The following is a 17,446-nucleotide window of genomic DNA, read 5'->3' on the forward strand; positions in this document are numbered from 1 at the left end:
TTAGAGGGAAGGCTTTCAGTCACTTGACATTGAGTACTGTGTTGGCTGTAGGTTTTTCATGTATTGTCTTTATCATATTGAGGAAATTTCTTTCAATTCCTACCTTTTGAAGTGTCTTTATCAAAAAAGGATGCTGGATTTTGTCAAATGCCTTTTCAGCATGTATTGAAATGATCATTTGATTTTTCTCCTTTGATTTGTTAGTGTGTTGTATTACATTGATTTTCTTATGTTGACCATCCTTGCCTGCCTGGAATGAACCCCACTTGGTCATGGCGTATGATTTTTTAAATTTGTCTTTGGATTTGATTTGCAAGTATTTTGTTGAGAATTTTTGCATCTATATTTGAAGGAGATTGGCCTGTAGTTTTCCTTCTTGTAGAATATTTACCTGGTTTTGGTATCAGAGTGATGTTAGCTTCATAAAATGAGTTAGGTAGTGTTCCATTTTCTTCAATTTTTGGAAAGAGCTTAAGTAAGATTGGTGTCAGTTCTTTTTGAAAAGTTTGGTAGAATTCCCCTGTGAAGCCATCTGACCCTGGGCATTATTTGTGGGAAGCTTTTTGATGACTGATCTCTGCTTGTGATTGGTTTTTGAGGTCTTCTATATCTTCTCTGGACAGTCTAGGTTGTTCATGTGTTTCCAAGGAATTGTCCATTTTTTCTACATTACCTTGTTTGTTGGTGTACAGTTGTTCATAGTATTCTCTTATGATTTCTTAAATTTCTTCAGGATCCATAGTAACGTCCCCTCTCTTGTCTATTGTTTTGTTAATTTGGGTCTTCTCTCTTTTTGATTTTGTCAGTCTAGCTAAGGCTTGTCCATCTTGTTGAACTTCTAAAGAACCAACTTTTGGCTTTATTTATTCTATTTTTTTGTTGTTGTTGTTGTTCTCTGTGTCATTTATTTCTGCTTTAATCCTTGTTATTTCTTTTCTTCTTCTTGGTTTAGGATTGGTTTGCAGTTCATTTTCTAGCTTCTTCAGTTGTTCCATTGGTTCTTTGATTTTAGCTCTTTCTTCCTTTCTAATTTATACATTTAGAGCTATAAATTTCCCCCCAATACCATTTTTGCTGCATTCCATAAGTTTTGATATATTGTGTTCTCATTTTCATTCATCTCTAAATATTTAGCAATTTCTCTTGCTATTTCTTCTTTAACCTACTGATTGTTTAGGAGTGTGTTGTTTAGCCTCCAGTTATTTGTGAATGTTCTAAATCTTTGATGGTTATTGACTTCCAGTTGTATTCCATTGTGATCAGAGAATGTGCTTTGAATAATTCCAATCTTTTTAAATTTATTGAGGCTTGTTTTGTGGCCCAGCATATGATCTATTCTGGAGAAAGTTCTGTGGGCACTAGAGAAGAATTTATATCCTGGTAATTTGGGGTGTCATGCTCTATATATGTCTGTTAAGTCAAAATCATTTATTACATTCTTTAGTTTTTCAGTTTCCTTATTGTTCCTGTGTCTGGTTGATCTATCTATAGGAGAAAGTGGTGTATTGAAGTGTCCCACAACTATTGTGGAAACACTTTGGAGCACCTTGTTTTATGATTGCTATTTCTTCTGTTGAATTGTCCCTTTTATTAGTATATAGTGTCCTTCTTTGTCTCTTATGCTATCCTTACATTTAAAGTCTATTTTGTCTGAGATTAATATTGCCACTCCAGCTTTCTTTTGGCTGTAGCACACAGGGAATATTTTTTCCCATCCTTTTACTTTCAATTTCTTTTTGTCTCTGGATCTAAGATGAATCTCTTGTAAGCAACATATTGATGTTTCATATTTTTTAATCCATCCTACCAATCTATATATTTTAATTGGGGAGTTTAATCCATTCACATTCAATGTTATTGCTGTGAAGGCATTTCTTGAATCAACCATCATATCCTTTGGTTTTTATTTGTCAGATATATGACCCCTCTTTATTTCCTTTAATGTACCATTACCAAAACTCTGTAGTTCTGTGCCTTTCTCCATACCTCTCTCTTCTTTCTTTTTTTCTCAGCTGTTAGGACTCCCTTTAATATTTCTTGTAGGGCAGGTCCCTTGTTAGAAAATTCTCTCAGCATTTGTTTGTTTGTAAAGATTTTAAACTCTCCCTCAAATTTGAAGGGGAGCTTTGCTGGATAAAGTATTCTTGGTTGGCAATTTTTCTCTTTCAGAATTTAAAATATGTCTTACCACTGCCTTCTAGCCTCCATGGTGGCTGAGGAGTTGTCACTAATTATTCTCATGTTGTTTCCCTTGTATGTGATGAATTGCTTCTCTCTTGCTGCTTTCAGAACTTGCTCCTTCTCTTCAGCATTTGACTATCTGATCAGAATATGTCTCAGAGTGGGCTTATTTGGATTTATTCTGTTTGGAGTTCATTGGGCGTCTGTGATTTTGTATTCATGTCATTTAGAAGGGTTGGGAAGTTCTCTCCAACAATGTCTTTGAATACACTTCTAGTCCTTTACCCTTCCCTTCCCCTTCTGGAACACCAATAACTCTTATATTTGTGTGCTTCATGTTGTCCATCATATCCCTGAATCAAATTTTTCAACTTTTTTCTCCAGTCTTTCTTTTGTACTTTCACTTTCCCCCCTGCACCCTTCCAGTTTGCTTATTCTTTCCTCAGCTTCCTCTAGTCTAGTAATGTGTGATCAAGAATCTTTTTAACTTGATCAACAGTTTCTTTTATTTCCATAAGATCATCTATTTTTTATTTACTCTTGCAAATTCTTCTTTATGCTCTTCTAGGGTCTTCTTGATGGCCTTTATTTCCTGAGTCATGGTATTGGTGTTTGTGATTACTTCTTGGTTAATTTCTCCATGTTCTGTATCTCCTCTGATTTTTTAATTTGGTCATTTGGGTTATCCATATCTTCCAGTTTCTTCAGATGCTTTATAATTTTCTTTTCTTTTTGGCCTCTTGGCATTTGTCTTGAAAGGGTTCTTTTAAGATATGCAAGGTTATTTAAACAATTATCTGTAATTTGACAGAGCTGCATCTTGATCCAGTGCACTTTCCCTTATCTGCCAGGAGATGGCACTCCCGAGCCACCTCCAGATCTCCCCAACTTCATTTATACAGCAAGTGGGGTTCCAAAACATGTGGATGTCCAATCAGTGCACCAATTTTCATGTGCAATGGGGACCGCTATCCCTGTGGTTGGGGGTTGTGCCCTGTGCAGTTTGGCAGGGAAGAGGTCTTTAAGACCCAGTACTCCCAGCCATTCCTGGGGTTGCAGCTGTGTTGCCCCGGAGCTGTGGCAGGAATCCTCCCCTTCAGCTCAGACTCCCTTCAGTCCCTCTCTGCTGTGGACTGTCAAGTCCCTGGGCTTGGTGTAGGGCTCCTGCCAATTCCGTGCAGTTTCCCCACCTCTCTGCTGTGTTCCCCGTGGGCTTCTGCAGGGGAGGAGTTGTGCTGTCACAAGCCAGCCGAATCCCGAGTTTCTTGAGGAGGCTCTGGGCTGTAGCACTGCGAAGGGGTGGCTCCCATCCTGCTTCAAAGATGGTTGTGCGGGGCGTGGAAAATAACCCATTTCTGCAATCATCTGCTTGCTTCAGTGGCTTGTCCCTAATGTGCGGGCCTTCAGCTGCAGATGTGCAAAGGGCTATCACCCCACCAGTTACTGAGGCATGTGGTTGGGGCGTGGAAGGCACTCCCCACCGTGCTTGACCACAGCTCCCAGTGCTGCCTCCCTGGCCGCTCCCTAGGTCCCACTCCGACCCTCCTCCAACCGCAGCATGAGTTGTTTTCCCAGTGGCTCTGGATCAAAGACTTGAATGATTCTGAATGCAGGCTCTTTGCTTCTCCGATTGCTCAATCACTAAGGAAATATAAATCCTTGCCCAGCCAGTGGCACCCTGGAACTGGTATTCTTGAGCACTTTCTCTCTTTTATCTAGTGTTTTTCACAGAGGAGAATTTTCCTCTTTCTCTCCTAATCTGCCATTTTGGATCTGGTAGGTATTTTTCAATGTTATTTACCATTTAATTTTTTACATGGTATTTGTGAATATAGACAGATTTTAAATATTTTTGCAGTTAAATATACCAACTCTTTTTTTTATACTTTGTGCCTTTCTTGTCAGGGTCAGAAATCTCTTCTTCCATAAGAATTCAATACACATTCACCTTGCTTTAAGTGTTTAAACTTAGATATATGTCTGTGTCTGTATGTATTACACAGACATAATCCTTTATCCCTCTGGAATGTTTTCTCTATGATGAATGACGTGGACAAACTTCACTTGTTTGTCAACTACTCAATCAATCATCCTAGCATGATTTATTGAATATTGTTCACTTTTCTGGCTTACTGGAAATGCTCACTGAATCATTTACCTAAGTCTTACATGCCCTTTGCTGATTCTAATTTCTATTCTGATCTAATGATTTGAGTTCTAATTGTGTACTTCTCAAATATTATCATTGTTTAAGATACTCTTGTTTCATGATACATCTTAAAATTAAGTAGAAGTATCCTCTTATTAGAATTCCTTCATATTCTCATTTGTTTTTAAAATTTTGTGTTTTATTTCTTAGAAAATAAATGCAGGCTAAGTTTTTAATGAATCAAACAATACCCATGAGTATATAAAAAAAGGATATAAGTCTCCTCTCAGCCACTTTCCCTGTTCCCATGAGAATCCCCTCCTGGGGGTATTCAGTATTAAATTATTTTCTATGGAGCTACATACCATGTCTACAAAGTACTCTGCTATTGCACAATAGTAGATTTCCTAAGAACCCTTATATACAGTTATTTTTATTCTTTAATTTTTAACTTTCTAAATTTTTAATTTCAGATTTATGTGACAATGCTCTCTCAGACATTTTATAAGAGAAATTTTAAAATATGTTGTTATTACAAGCAAATGGTAATAAATTAATTGATCAATGATCAAAATTAACTAATGTTCTAAACCTTGTTGTTAGCTACTTGAGATTATATTGTACTATTCTCTCTACTTTTAAATAGGTTTGAAATTTTCCATAATAAAAGAGAATCAAAAAAAAAAAAAAGAAAAGAAAAAAACAAAGCAAACCAATGCATGTCCTTGTCCTTCATTCAGCATACTTAGAATCCTCTCATTCTCCCCTATGTCACTTGGCCTTGACGTTGCAATTTTACAAGCAATGCAATTCCGAACTCCAATGGTGAACAAAGAGTAAAAGAATGCATTGGTTAGAAATGATTAATGAGAGTAATGTCTCCTTCATTTCAACATAGCAGCCCTGTATTCCTATGCCTTGTTCATAACAACCATTTTCCTATTCATGCACTTACTTCTATTTAATGATCTCATTGTAATATAATAACCTTAGCCTTCCTTATTTACTGTCCTAAGTTCTTCCAATGTTTTATATCTATTTAATCTTTAAATAAGCCCCATAATATATGTACTATCTATATGTCCATTTTATAGAAGAGGAAATGTAGGCATAGAAAAGCTAAGGAGTCTTCTTTTGGTCACACAGATAGCAACTAGCAGAAGCAGGACTCAAACTTGGCTGATTAGCTTCAGAGTTCCCACTGCTGATTGGTGAGTTGTGCTGCCTCTTCTTACAACTGACAGCAGTCCAAGATCAGTGGACTCTCACTGCAAGAGAAATGCCTATAGAAATACTCATATACCACAAATATGCACTTAAAGAAAAATAGACACACCCATCCACACTCCACTTAAAAGATTTAAGTGATGTATCATATGTAAAGCTGATGGCTTGCTTTTCACCTAACAACCTATCATTGTCATCTTGCTAGGTCATCAAACTTGTGAAATTTTTCCCTAAAGGGCAAAATATATCTCATTTGTTTACTGCACACATTTTGTTTCATATTAATTGTTCAGTTTCACTTATTCTTCTGTGAAGAGAGCATTTAAATCCTTTGTCTATTTTTAATGGATTGCATATATTTTTATTTTTATTTTTGAGGCTTCTATGTGTTAGGAATAATAAAAAATTTATTTTAATTATTTTGCAAACATGTCTTGCAGGTTTATTTTATTGACATTTCTATTTCTTCATAGCAGTATACGCTGCATAGGAATTTGATGTTTTTAAGTTGTCAAGTTTGTTATATTTTTTCTTGTTATTTCTATGTTGTGTGTGTGTTTGTTTAGGAAATCTTTTACCATCTAAAGATTAAAGAGATAATAGTTGTATAGATAGACAGATAGATAACCTAGTTTCATAGAAAACATATTTTTTAAATGTGAAAATTATTGCATTTTGGATCAATGAATGCTTAACTTATGTTACATGTATATATACATATGCTTATATATACATATGCTTATATATACATATGCTTATATATACATACATATATAATTTTCTGAAGTAAATAAAACAAATGTTCCATACCTTTTTTAAAGTAGTATTTTATTATATCACTGATTTAAGAAGGAACCTTTATCATGTATTAAATTTTGAAATATATTAGGAAATGTTTCAATTCTATTAATACATTTATTGCTCAAGTGTTTTTGTAAGAACTAGGTATACGAAGGAAAATTTACAATACATTTTATATCTGATAGGATATGTTTCCTCTACTCCCTCATTTTTCTTTTCTAAAATTCATTTAATACCATACTGTTACTCATCAAGATAAAATTTAGAATAAGCTTGTGAAATTCCCTTCAAAAATCCACTATGGTTGGAATACAGTGAGTTTATGAGCTTCAATTCAGGCAAAATTAACATCTGAATAAGGCTGAGTTGCCTTATTCATAAAATTAGTATGTCCACTTATTCAGACAGCATGTTGCATAGTTTCTTTCCAATAGTTTTTTAATGTTTCAGCAGTGTACAACTCATTAAGTTTAGCCACATCCCCTTTTCTCAAGGGAAGGTTTTATTAAAGTTTCTATTTGTTTTTTTTTTTTGTTGCTGTTGTTGTTTTTGGTTTTTTTTTATGTAATGACACAAATATATTCAATTACTCATCTTTTATCAGACCATATTTCTTACCAGTTATCATAGGCTGGAATTGACTCTTTTATTTACTTTTTTACTTTTTTTTAAATGCAATTTTATTGAGATATATTCACACAGCATACAAACCATCTGAAGTATACAATCACTGGCTCAGAATATCATCACATAGCTGTGCATACATACCCATGATCAATTTTAGAACATTTTGATTACTCCAGAGGAGAAATAAAAATAAAAAAGGAAACCCAACTCCTCCCATACCACTTATCTCCCCTCTCCCCATTATTGACCCATAGTATTGGCATGGTACACTTGTTACTGTTGATGAAATTTTTTTCCCAAGTATCCCTCTATTATTAACTCCTTGTAATCATGTCATACATTTTTTCTAGTTCATGAAAGAACTTTTTAATATTTCTACAGTTAATCAAAGATATTGTCCACCACAAGATTTACTGTGTCATACATTCCCATGCTTTAACCTCCAACTTTCCTTCTGGTAACACACATGACTCTAAACTTCCCCTCTCCACCACATTCATACACCATTCAGTACTGTTAATTATTCTCATAATAATGTGCTACCATCACCTCTATTTCTAAATGTTAAAGTTCAACCTAGTTAAACATGCCACACATATTAAGAAACCACTCCACATTCTCTAGCCTCAGTCTATATTCTGGTAACCTGTATTCTATATTTTATGTCTAAGAGTTTACATATTATAATTAGTTCATATCAGTAAAATCATACAATATTTGTCCTTTTTGTGTCTGACTTATTTCACTTAACATAATGTCCTCAAGGTTCATCCATGTTGTCTTATGCATCGGGACTTCATTCCTTCTTACTACTGAATAATATTCCATTGTATGTATATACCACATTTTGTTTATCCATTCATCTGTTGATGGACACTTGGGTTGTTTCCTTCTCTTGGCAACTGTGAATAATGCTGCTATGAACATCAATGTGCAAATGTGTTTGTAAGCACCCCTGCTTACAAATCTATCCCAAGCAGTGGAACCGCCAGGTCCTAAGGCAACTCTATACTTAGCTTCCTGGGGAAACACTAAACCATCCTCCACAGCAGGTGGAACATTTTACATTCCCACCAGCAGTGAATAAGTGTTCTAGTCTCTCCACATCCTCTCCAGCACTTGTAGTTTCTGGATTGTTTGATGGACACCATTCTAGTAGGTGTGAGATGATATCTCATTGTGTTTTTGATTTTCATTTCCTTAATAGCTAATAAAGCTGAGCATCTTTTCCTGTGCTTTTTAGCCACCTGTACTTCCTCTTTGGAAAAATGTCTGTCCATATCTTTTGCCCATTTTTAAATTGGGTTGTCTTTTTATTATTGAGCTATAGGATTTCTTCATATATGCTGGATATCAAACCCTTATCAGATACGTGGTTTCCAAATATTTTTCTCCCATTGAGTCAGTTGCCTTTTCAACCTTTTGACAAAGTCCTTTGAAGCACTGAAGTAATCAGTTTTGTGGAGTTCACATTTTTCTACTTTTTCTTTCATTGACTGTGCTTTGGGTGTAAAGTATAAGAAACTACCACCTGTTACTAGATCTTGGACATATTTCCTACATTTCCTTCTAGGAGTTTTACGGTACTGGTTCTTATATTTAGGTCTTTGATCCATTTTGAGTTAATTTTTTTACAGGGTGAGAGAATGGGGTCCTCTTTCATTATTTTGGTTATAGATATCCAGTTCTCCCAACACTATTTATTGAAGAGATTGTTCTGTCCCAGTTGAGTGGACTTGGGAGCCTTGTCAAAAACCAAATGACCATGGATCTTAGGGTTTATTTCTGAATTCTCAATTCAAATCCATTGATCAATATGTCTATCTTTATGCCAATTCCATGTTGTTTTAACAACTGTGGCTTTATAATATGCTTTAAAGTCAGGAAGCATGATACCTCACAACTCATTCTTCTTTTTCAAGGTGTTTTTGGCTATTCAAGGCCTCTTACCCCTCCAAACTTGATAATTATCATTTCTGATTCTGTAAAGTAGTCTGTTGGAATTTTGATTGGTATTGCATTGCATCTGTATATGAACTTGGGTAAAATTGACATCTTAATAACAGTTAGCCTTCCAATCCATAAACACGGAATGTCTTTCCAATTATTTAGATTTTTTATTTCTTTTAGCAATGTTTTGCAGTTTTCTGTGTACAAGTCCTCTACATTCTTGGTTAAGATTATTCCTAGATACTTGATTCTTTTAGTTGTGAATTTCAATGGAATTTTTTCTTGATTACCTCCTCAGATTTCTCATTACTAATATATAGAAACACTATTGATTTTTGCCTGTTGATTTTGTAACCCACCACTTTGCTGAACTCACTTATTAGCTTAAGTAGCTTTGTTGTCATTTTATCAGGATTTTCTAAATATAGGGTCAAGTCATCTGCAAATAGTGAAAGTTTTACTTCTTTCTTTCTTTCTGATTTGGTTGCCTTTTATTTCTCTTTTTTTTTTTTTTTTTTTTTTTTTTTTTTTTTTTTTTTTTTTTTTTGCCTAACTGCTCTAATTAGAATTTCTAACACAATATTGAATAACAGTGTTGACAGTAGCTGTCCTTGTCTTGTTCCTGATCTTAGAGGTAAAGTGTTCAGTCTCTCATTATTGAGTATGATGTTATATATGAGTTTTTCATATATGCCCTTTATCTTGTTCAGGAAGTTTCCTTTGATTCCAAGCTTTTGGAGTGTTTTTATCATGAAAGGATGCTGACTTTTGTCAAATGCTTTTTCTGCATCAATCAAGATGATCATGTGGTAACTACTGTTTGATTTGTTAGTATAATGTATTACATTAATTTTCTTGTGTTGAACCACCCTTGCATACCTGGAATAAAACCCACTTGGTTGTTGTGTATAATTCTTTTAATATGCTGTTGGATTGAATTTGCAAGTATTTTGTTGAGGATTTTTGCATCTGTATTCATTAGAGAGATTGGTCTGAAATTTTCTTTTCTTGTAGTATCTTTATTTAGCTTTGGTATTAGGGTGATGTTGGCTTCATAATATGAGTTATGTAATGTTCCCTCCTCTTCAAGGTTTTGGAAGCGTTTGAGCAATAATGGTATTAATTCTTATTGGAATGCTTGATAAGTCATTCTGTGAAGTCATCTGGTCCTGGGCTTTTCTTTGTTGGTAAGTTTTTGATGACTGATTCAATCTCTTGTGATTGGTTTGTTGAGGTCTTCTATTTCTTCCCAAGTCAGTGTAGGTTGTTTGTGTGCTTCTAGGAAGTTGTTCATTTCCTCTAAGTTGTCTAGTTTGTTGGCATACAGTTATTCATAGTAACCTCTTACGGTCTTTTTTATTTCTTTGAGGTCTATGGTACTGCTCACCCCCCCATTTCTGATTTTCTTTGCAGCTTCTCTCTTTTTTCAATTGCCAGTCTAGCTAAAAGTTTATAGATTTTATTGACCTTCTCAAAGAACCAACTTTTAGTTTTATTGCTTCTCTCTATTGTTTTTTTATTCTCCATTTCACTAAATTCTGCTCTAATTTTTGTTATTTCTCTCCTTCTGCTTGCATTGGGGTTAGTTTGCCGTTCTTTCCCCAGTTTCTCCAGTTTTCAGTTAGGTCATTGGTTTTAGCTCTCAGGGCTATGAATTTCCCTCTCAGCACTGCTTTCACTGCATCCCATAAGTTTTGATACATTGTGTTCTCATTTTCACTCATCTCAAGATATTTACTGGTTTATCTTGCAATTTCTTCTTTGACCCACTGAATGTTTATATTTGTGTGTTTTCCAGTTCTCTGTTTGCTATTGATATCCAACTTCATTCCTTGATGATCAGAGAAAGTGCTTTCTGCAATTACAATCTTTTAAAATTTATCAAGACTTTTTTTTGTGTCCCAGCAATTGGTCTATCCCAGAGAATGTTCCATGAGCACTTGAGGAGAAGGGATGTATGCTGTTTTGAGGTCCAGTGTTCTATATTTGTCTGTTGGGTCTAGCTCATTTATCATATTATTTAGGTTCTCTGTTTCTTTATTGATCCTCTGTTCTGATGTGCTATCTAATGGAGAGAGTGCTGTGTTGAAGTCTCCCACTATTATGGTAGAGTTGTATCATGTTCCCTTCAGTTTTGCAAGTGTTTTCTTCATGTACTCTGGAGTACCTTGATTAGGAACATAAATATGATTGTTATTTTTCTTGGTGAATTGCCCCTTTTTAAAATATCTTTCTTTATCCTTCTTTACCTCTCATAACATGTCTGTTTTGTCTAATATTAGTATAGCTACCCAAGCTGTTTTTTTGTTTGTTTGTTTGTTTGGTTTTGGTTTTGGTTTTGGTTTTGTTTGGTTTGGTTTGGTTTGGTTTGGTTACTGCTTGCATAGAATATTTTTTCTATCCTTTCACTTTCAACTTATTTGTATCTTTGGTTCTTATGTCTTGTAAACAGCACATAGATGAATCATATTTTTTAAACCTTTCTGCCAACCTGTCTTTTGATTTGGGAGTTTAATCCATTAACATTTGAAGTTATTACTGTAAAAGCAGTTCTTACTTCAACCATCTTATTCTTTCATTTTAATTTGTCAGATCTATTTTTCTCTCTTTTTCTCCTTTTGTTACCCTTACTAATACTTTTCAATTCTGTACTCTCCTCCAGGCCTCTTGCTCCTGTATTTTCTTTTCAGTCAACAGAATTCCCTGTAGTAGTTCTCATTGGCTGGTCTCTTATTAACAAATCCTCTCAGCTTCTGTTTATCTGTGACTATTTTAAACTCTCACTCATTTTGCATAGAGAATTCTTGGGTGGTAATTTTTCTCTGTCAGCGTCTTAAGTGTATCATACCACTTCCTTGTTGCCTCCATCATGTCCGATGAGGAATCAGCACTAAGTCTATTTGGGCTTCCTTTGTCTGTGGTGAATAGCTTTTATCTTGCAGCTTACAGAATTTTCTCCTTCTCTTCAGCATTTGACAGTCCAATTAGTATGTGTCTTGGAGTGGGTCTATTTGAATTTATTCTGTCTGGAGTACATTGGGCTTTTTGGATTTGCATATTTACATATTTTATAAGGATTGGGAAATTTTCAGCCATTATTTTTTCACATATTCTTCCTGACCATTTTCTTTTCTCTTCAACTTCTGGGACATCCATGATGTATACATTTGTGTCCTTTGTGTTTTCAATCATTTCCCTCAGACTCTGCTCAGTTTTTTCTATTTTTTATCCATTTGATCTTTTGTCTGTTCCAGTTTATTTTCTCTGTCTTCTAGCTCACTTATTCTTTCTTCTGCCTCTTCAAAGTTCCTACTATGTGTCTCCAATATATTTTTAATTTCACCTACAGTGTCTTTTATTTCCATACTGTCTGTTATATTTCTATGTATTCTAAAATTCTTCTTTATGTCCTTCTAGTGTCTTCTTAATATCCTGTATCTCTTTATATACACTTTCTTTCATTTCTTTGAATTGATTCAGGAGATTTGTTTGAACTTCTTTGAGTAGATGTTCCAGATTCAGTGTATCCTCCAACTTTTTGATTTGTTCCTTTGGGTCATTTCTTCTTGAGTTTTAGTGTGCCTCATTATTTTTTGCTGATATCTAGTCATCTGATTATCTTAATGAGTCTATTCTGAAGGTCAGTTTCTCTCTCTTCTCTAGGATTTAGTTGTTGCCTGGGTTTGTATTATGACACTGCTTTGACACTTGGGTCATCAGTATTTCTCAGCCAAAACAGGGTCAGGTTCGCATGCATGGGTGTAGACCAGCTCTGATGTGCCTGTGATATGGTCTGGAGATGCCCTGAAAATCCCTGCCATTTTGTCCTGCACTTTCTGGCTTGCCTAGCAGATAGTGGGCTTTGGTGACTTAACCATCCTCAGAGCTTGTTTATCTCCATAGTATCTGACCAGGCAGGGCTGAAACTGTGGAGTCGCTGGGCCCTCACTTCCCCAGTCAAAATCTGACTCAAGGTGGGCTGTGTCCCCCTCTCTACTTGTGGTGGAGTTTTCCTCCAGCTACCTTAGTCTGCAGCCATCTCCCCGGCAAGGATTTGACCTCCTGCTGCTGTTTCCCTCAAGGGTGGGGTCTGGGCATCAGGACCGACTGCTGGAAACACAGTCTCTGTCCACATTTCCTCAGACTTTTCATCCCTTACTGAGAGATATGAAATGTCCTCCCCTGTCACCTGGGTCCCCAAACAGTTGATTTGGACAGTTTCTGCATGGCTCCTTGCTGCTTTGGGGAAAGAAGTAGATTTTTGCCATTCCCTTCCTGTTCCTCTATTTTGAAAATTCCTCCTTGGTGCTCTTGGGTATTTCCCCCTCCCCAGTGGCTTGAGTCCTGCCGTCGGTTCCTGTGGGCCTGGGTCTCTGTGTCTGGCTATAGGTGGGGATCTGTCCCACTGCTGAGAGAGATTTTGTACACTGTGTCCCCTGTGGGAGGTGGGAGGGATCCCAGCTGCTGCCTCTGTGCACTTTCTGAGCTATGTAGGAATGACTGGGGAGAGGAGAGAAAACCATCCAGTCCAGGATGGAATTTTCCCACCTGATATTTTTCTCTTCCTTGGATTCAGCATTTGTGGGATCTTTCTCAAGTCTATACCTTCCTGCAGAGTCTGAACAAGTGGGATTTGTCTTTCTGGGGGTGGGGGTAATTCTCTGGGGAGAAGATTGTAGTAGCTGTCTTAAGTCACCATGTTAATGACATTACTCTGACTTTTTTATAAATACAATGAAATTACCTGCAATTAGGTTGTCACTTTTCCATACATTTATGGCTTTAATTCTGGAAGACCCCAAAATAATGTTGAAAAATAACTTAAAATATGCCTTACTCTTATTTTTGTGTCTGCTCATACCACTGCCATCGTGGATTAGTACAAACACACTTAAAATAGATAAGGCCTCTGGGCTTGTCTATTAAGAGTGGATTTGAGAGACAGATAGAGAGAACTGGGTGAAAGTTTAACCCTCTCTACAACCAGTTTGGAAGAAATGAGGAAAAGGATTCCATGATACAGAGAGTAAAGACAGTTTGGAGGAACCAATTGACAAGATCTCTGAGCCTTTGTTTCATCATCTCAATAATGAGGATATTAATAGCTACTACATGTGGACCTAAAGAGGAGTTAAAATAAACAATGAATGTGAAACCACTATCAACAATGATTGGCAACAAGAGACTAACCAACGTATGTGATAAGTATTGTTATTATTAAGATTATTATTGCCAAAGCACTCTATTTGTATACACACTCTGACAACACACCCATTTACATGCACACAATGAGAGATAAAGTATGTTTAGAGACTAGGAGATACTGAAAGATGCTACAAAGCACAGCCACCAGAGAGGCAACTATTTTCACTGACATTGCTCAGCACACTCTTCACAAATAAAAGAGACAAAACTTGGGGCCAGGGCTAGGATCATGGACTCCTACATCTTTCTTTACCTTAATTTCCCATTTTCTCCTTATTTAGGATTATATTGTAAATAAAATTTAAAATTAGCCTTCATAAGTGGTAGACAACATGCAACACAAAAATCTGGCTTCACACATCAAACCCACATAATAGGAGGATCCATTGTTAACAGCACTGTAACCTTCTCAGGACTATAACTCTAACGATCCCATAGTACAATGGAGGCATATTGAGGATGATTTCTCCTAGCTGGTGCCAACAAAGTGTTCAAGAACTGGGTAAATAAAAAATGGCTTTCAATTGCATATGAGTAAAAGGAAAACCCCATATTCTGTGCTAGGGAAGCTCTTAACAGATGGAAATCAACTGTCCAATTTTGAATACTGGTTGATAAAACACCTAACTTGCTCCAAATTTTTAAAACCAACTAATGTGTGCTTCTTTTCTAGGTGCTCACCTATACACAGGAGTAGACATTCATGGGAGAAGAAAACCACACCTATGTGACTGAGTTTGTCTTCCTGGGCCTTGCACAGGATCCACAGACACAGGAGCTGCTCTTTGTCCTCTTTCTGATCATCTACCTGCTCACCGTGCTGGGAAACCTGCTCATCATTGTGCTCATTCACATTGACTCCAGGCTACACACACCCATGTATTTTTTCCTAAGAAACTTGTCCTTTGCTGATCTCTGTTTTTCTACAACCACAGTGCCCCAGGTGCTAGTCCACTTCCTAGTAAATAGGAAAACTATTTCCTTTGCTGGATGCTCAATGCAGATAGTAGCTTTACTTCTGGTTGGGTGTACAGAGTGTGCACTGCTGGCAGTGATGTCCTATGACCGGTATGTGGCTGTGTGCAAGCCCCTGCACTACTCCACCATCATGACACGTTGGGTGTGTGTCCAGCTGGCCCTAGGGTCCTGGGCCACTGGGGCATTTGTGTCTCTAGTGGACACCACATTCACATTGTGTCTGCCATATCAAGGAAACAATATCATTAACCATTTTTTTTGTGAACCTCCTGCCCTCCTGAAGCTGGCTACAGCAGACACTTACAGTACAAAAATGGCCATATTTGGGATGGGTGTGGTGATCCTCCTGGCTCCTGTCACCCTCATCCTGGTCTCCTACTGGAACATCATCTCCACTGTGATCCAGATGCAGGCAGGGGAGGGGAGGCTCAAGGTCTTCTCTACCTGTGGCTCCCACCTCACTGTTGTTGTTCTTTTCTATGGCTCAGCAATATTTGCCTACATGAGGCCAAATTCCAAGACGATGAATGAAAGGGATAAGATGATCTCCGTGTTCTACTCAGCAGTGACACCCATGCTGAACCCCATCATTTATAGTCTGAGGAACAAGGATGTCATGGGGGCTCTCAGGAGAATAACTGCAAAATTGTCTTGTTAGAGGTGATATCTTTGAGTATGGTGACAACATATGGCTGTGGAGGGAAATAATTTTCTAGGAAACTTTTCCTATTCTTATTCCTTTCCTACATTTTTTTTGGTCCTCCTTCTCCTGTCTTCCCATGGCTCTTATCTGATCAGTTCAACAAGTTGTCTGTTCAAAGCAAGGCACACTGTAAGACAGGAACAAAAGTTAGTAAGGATGGGAAAAAGAAAGAAGGAAGGAAGAATACAAGAAAGGAAGGAAGGAAGGAGAAAGAAAGGAAAGGAAATAACAAAGGAGAGAGTTAGAGGAAGGAGGAGGTAGAAGGAAGAAGAGGAAGGAGGGAGCAAGGAAGAAATGAAAGGTAACAAAACACAGGTCCATACTCTCCAAGTCCATACAAGCTAATAATGGAATTAAAACAAGTAGATATACAACTTTAGCTCAGAATAAACCGAGAAACAAATAAAACTATCCCACATATAGAAATATTTTTCAGGCAAATGGACTCATTTCCTTCATTCTTGCATTTATTCGTCAAGTGTCCTTGGAATACTTATGATATATCATGGAGACATATTTAGGAGTGGGGTATGTAGACACAAAAATAAAGTTTTTAATGGTGATATATTTCTCATGTGACACTAAATTCAAATTTAATTATTTATAAAATTTAAAAGACAGCACATTTAAAGAATAAAAATGGTAGAATCTTTCTAGAGAATGTTTAACGTTAGAGAAATAGTGAGATTTAAGACTCAAAGGTCATTCCAAAGGTGTAGGTTGAGAAATGTCTTGAATTCAGCGCTGAAGAATTTGCCTGGCAATGAATTAGGAAACTGCTGAAAACTTCAAATTTATAGGAGGGTGATGAAAAACGAGGATGAAGTTTGAAAGAATAGTTTTGAGACACTGTTTGATTCTTGGTGGGTATTTGAATTTTATAATATCATCCATGGTTTTGCATAAATGGACTTCAATGCTATCTGGGGTCCTTGTTAAAAATAGTATATATAGGGGAGTAGCCAGGCCCTGGAGACCCCAAGTTTTCAGACAGGAGGAGCTAAGATGGCGGCATAGAGAGGAATGGAAGACTGTTAGTCCCCCCTGGAACAATTCATAAATGACCAAAAAACTAGTAAATAACCTGGAATAACTGCGGAGAGACAAACGAGACTGTCCACTCATCATCCACCAACCTAAATTGGGAGTAATGCCCAAGATTGCAGCATAAAATCTGTAAGTAAAAACTGCGGACCCATGCTGAGAGCCGAGAGCCCCCCCCCCTCACGGAAGCCTTGTGGTGCTAGAGAACAGCACTCTCTCAACCCAGCTCCAACTGGGGTTTTAATGTTAACTGCTCAATACAGACAGCGAATCCTCAACAAGCAGACAGAGGCTTTTGGTGACGACTGACCTTGGGAGAGTCAGGGAACATATCTGTCTCAGAATGGGGAGCCCAGAGGATCAGGTGCTATCTCTGGCTGACGGGTAAACCTGGGAGTTTTTCTGTCCCTTTCTCTCTCTGTGGAGAAAATCTCAGCCATTTTCAGCCTGCAGCACTTTGCAGTAAAGACAGCCTCAGCCATTTTAAAATCAAAACACTTTGATCAGCAGCATCAGAGAAACAAAGAACTTATTGATAAGCAGTTGACATCTCTGGAGGGGGCAGAGCTTCTCAAGAGGAA

General features: G+C 36.9%; 1 protein-coding gene across 1 annotated transcript; it reads left to right on the forward strand.

Moving 5' to 3' along the window:
• The first annotated feature begins 14,843 nt into the window (after window positions 1-14,843).
• Window positions 14,844-15,776, forward strand: LOC119536998 (olfactory receptor 2D3-like). Its single transcript, XM_037839636.1, has one exon. The coding sequence runs from the start codon at window positions 14,844-14,846 to the stop codon at window positions 15,774-15,776; it is 933 nt and encodes a 310-aa protein (XP_037695564.1).
• Window positions 15,777-17,446: the final 1,670 nt, after the last annotated feature.

Source organism: Choloepus didactylus, chromosome 6 (genome assembly GCF_015220235.1).
Source record: "Choloepus didactylus isolate mChoDid1 chromosome 6, mChoDid1.pri, whole genome shotgun sequence".
Taxonomy (NCBI): Eukaryota; Metazoa; Chordata; class Mammalia; order Pilosa; family Megalonychidae; genus Choloepus; species Choloepus didactylus.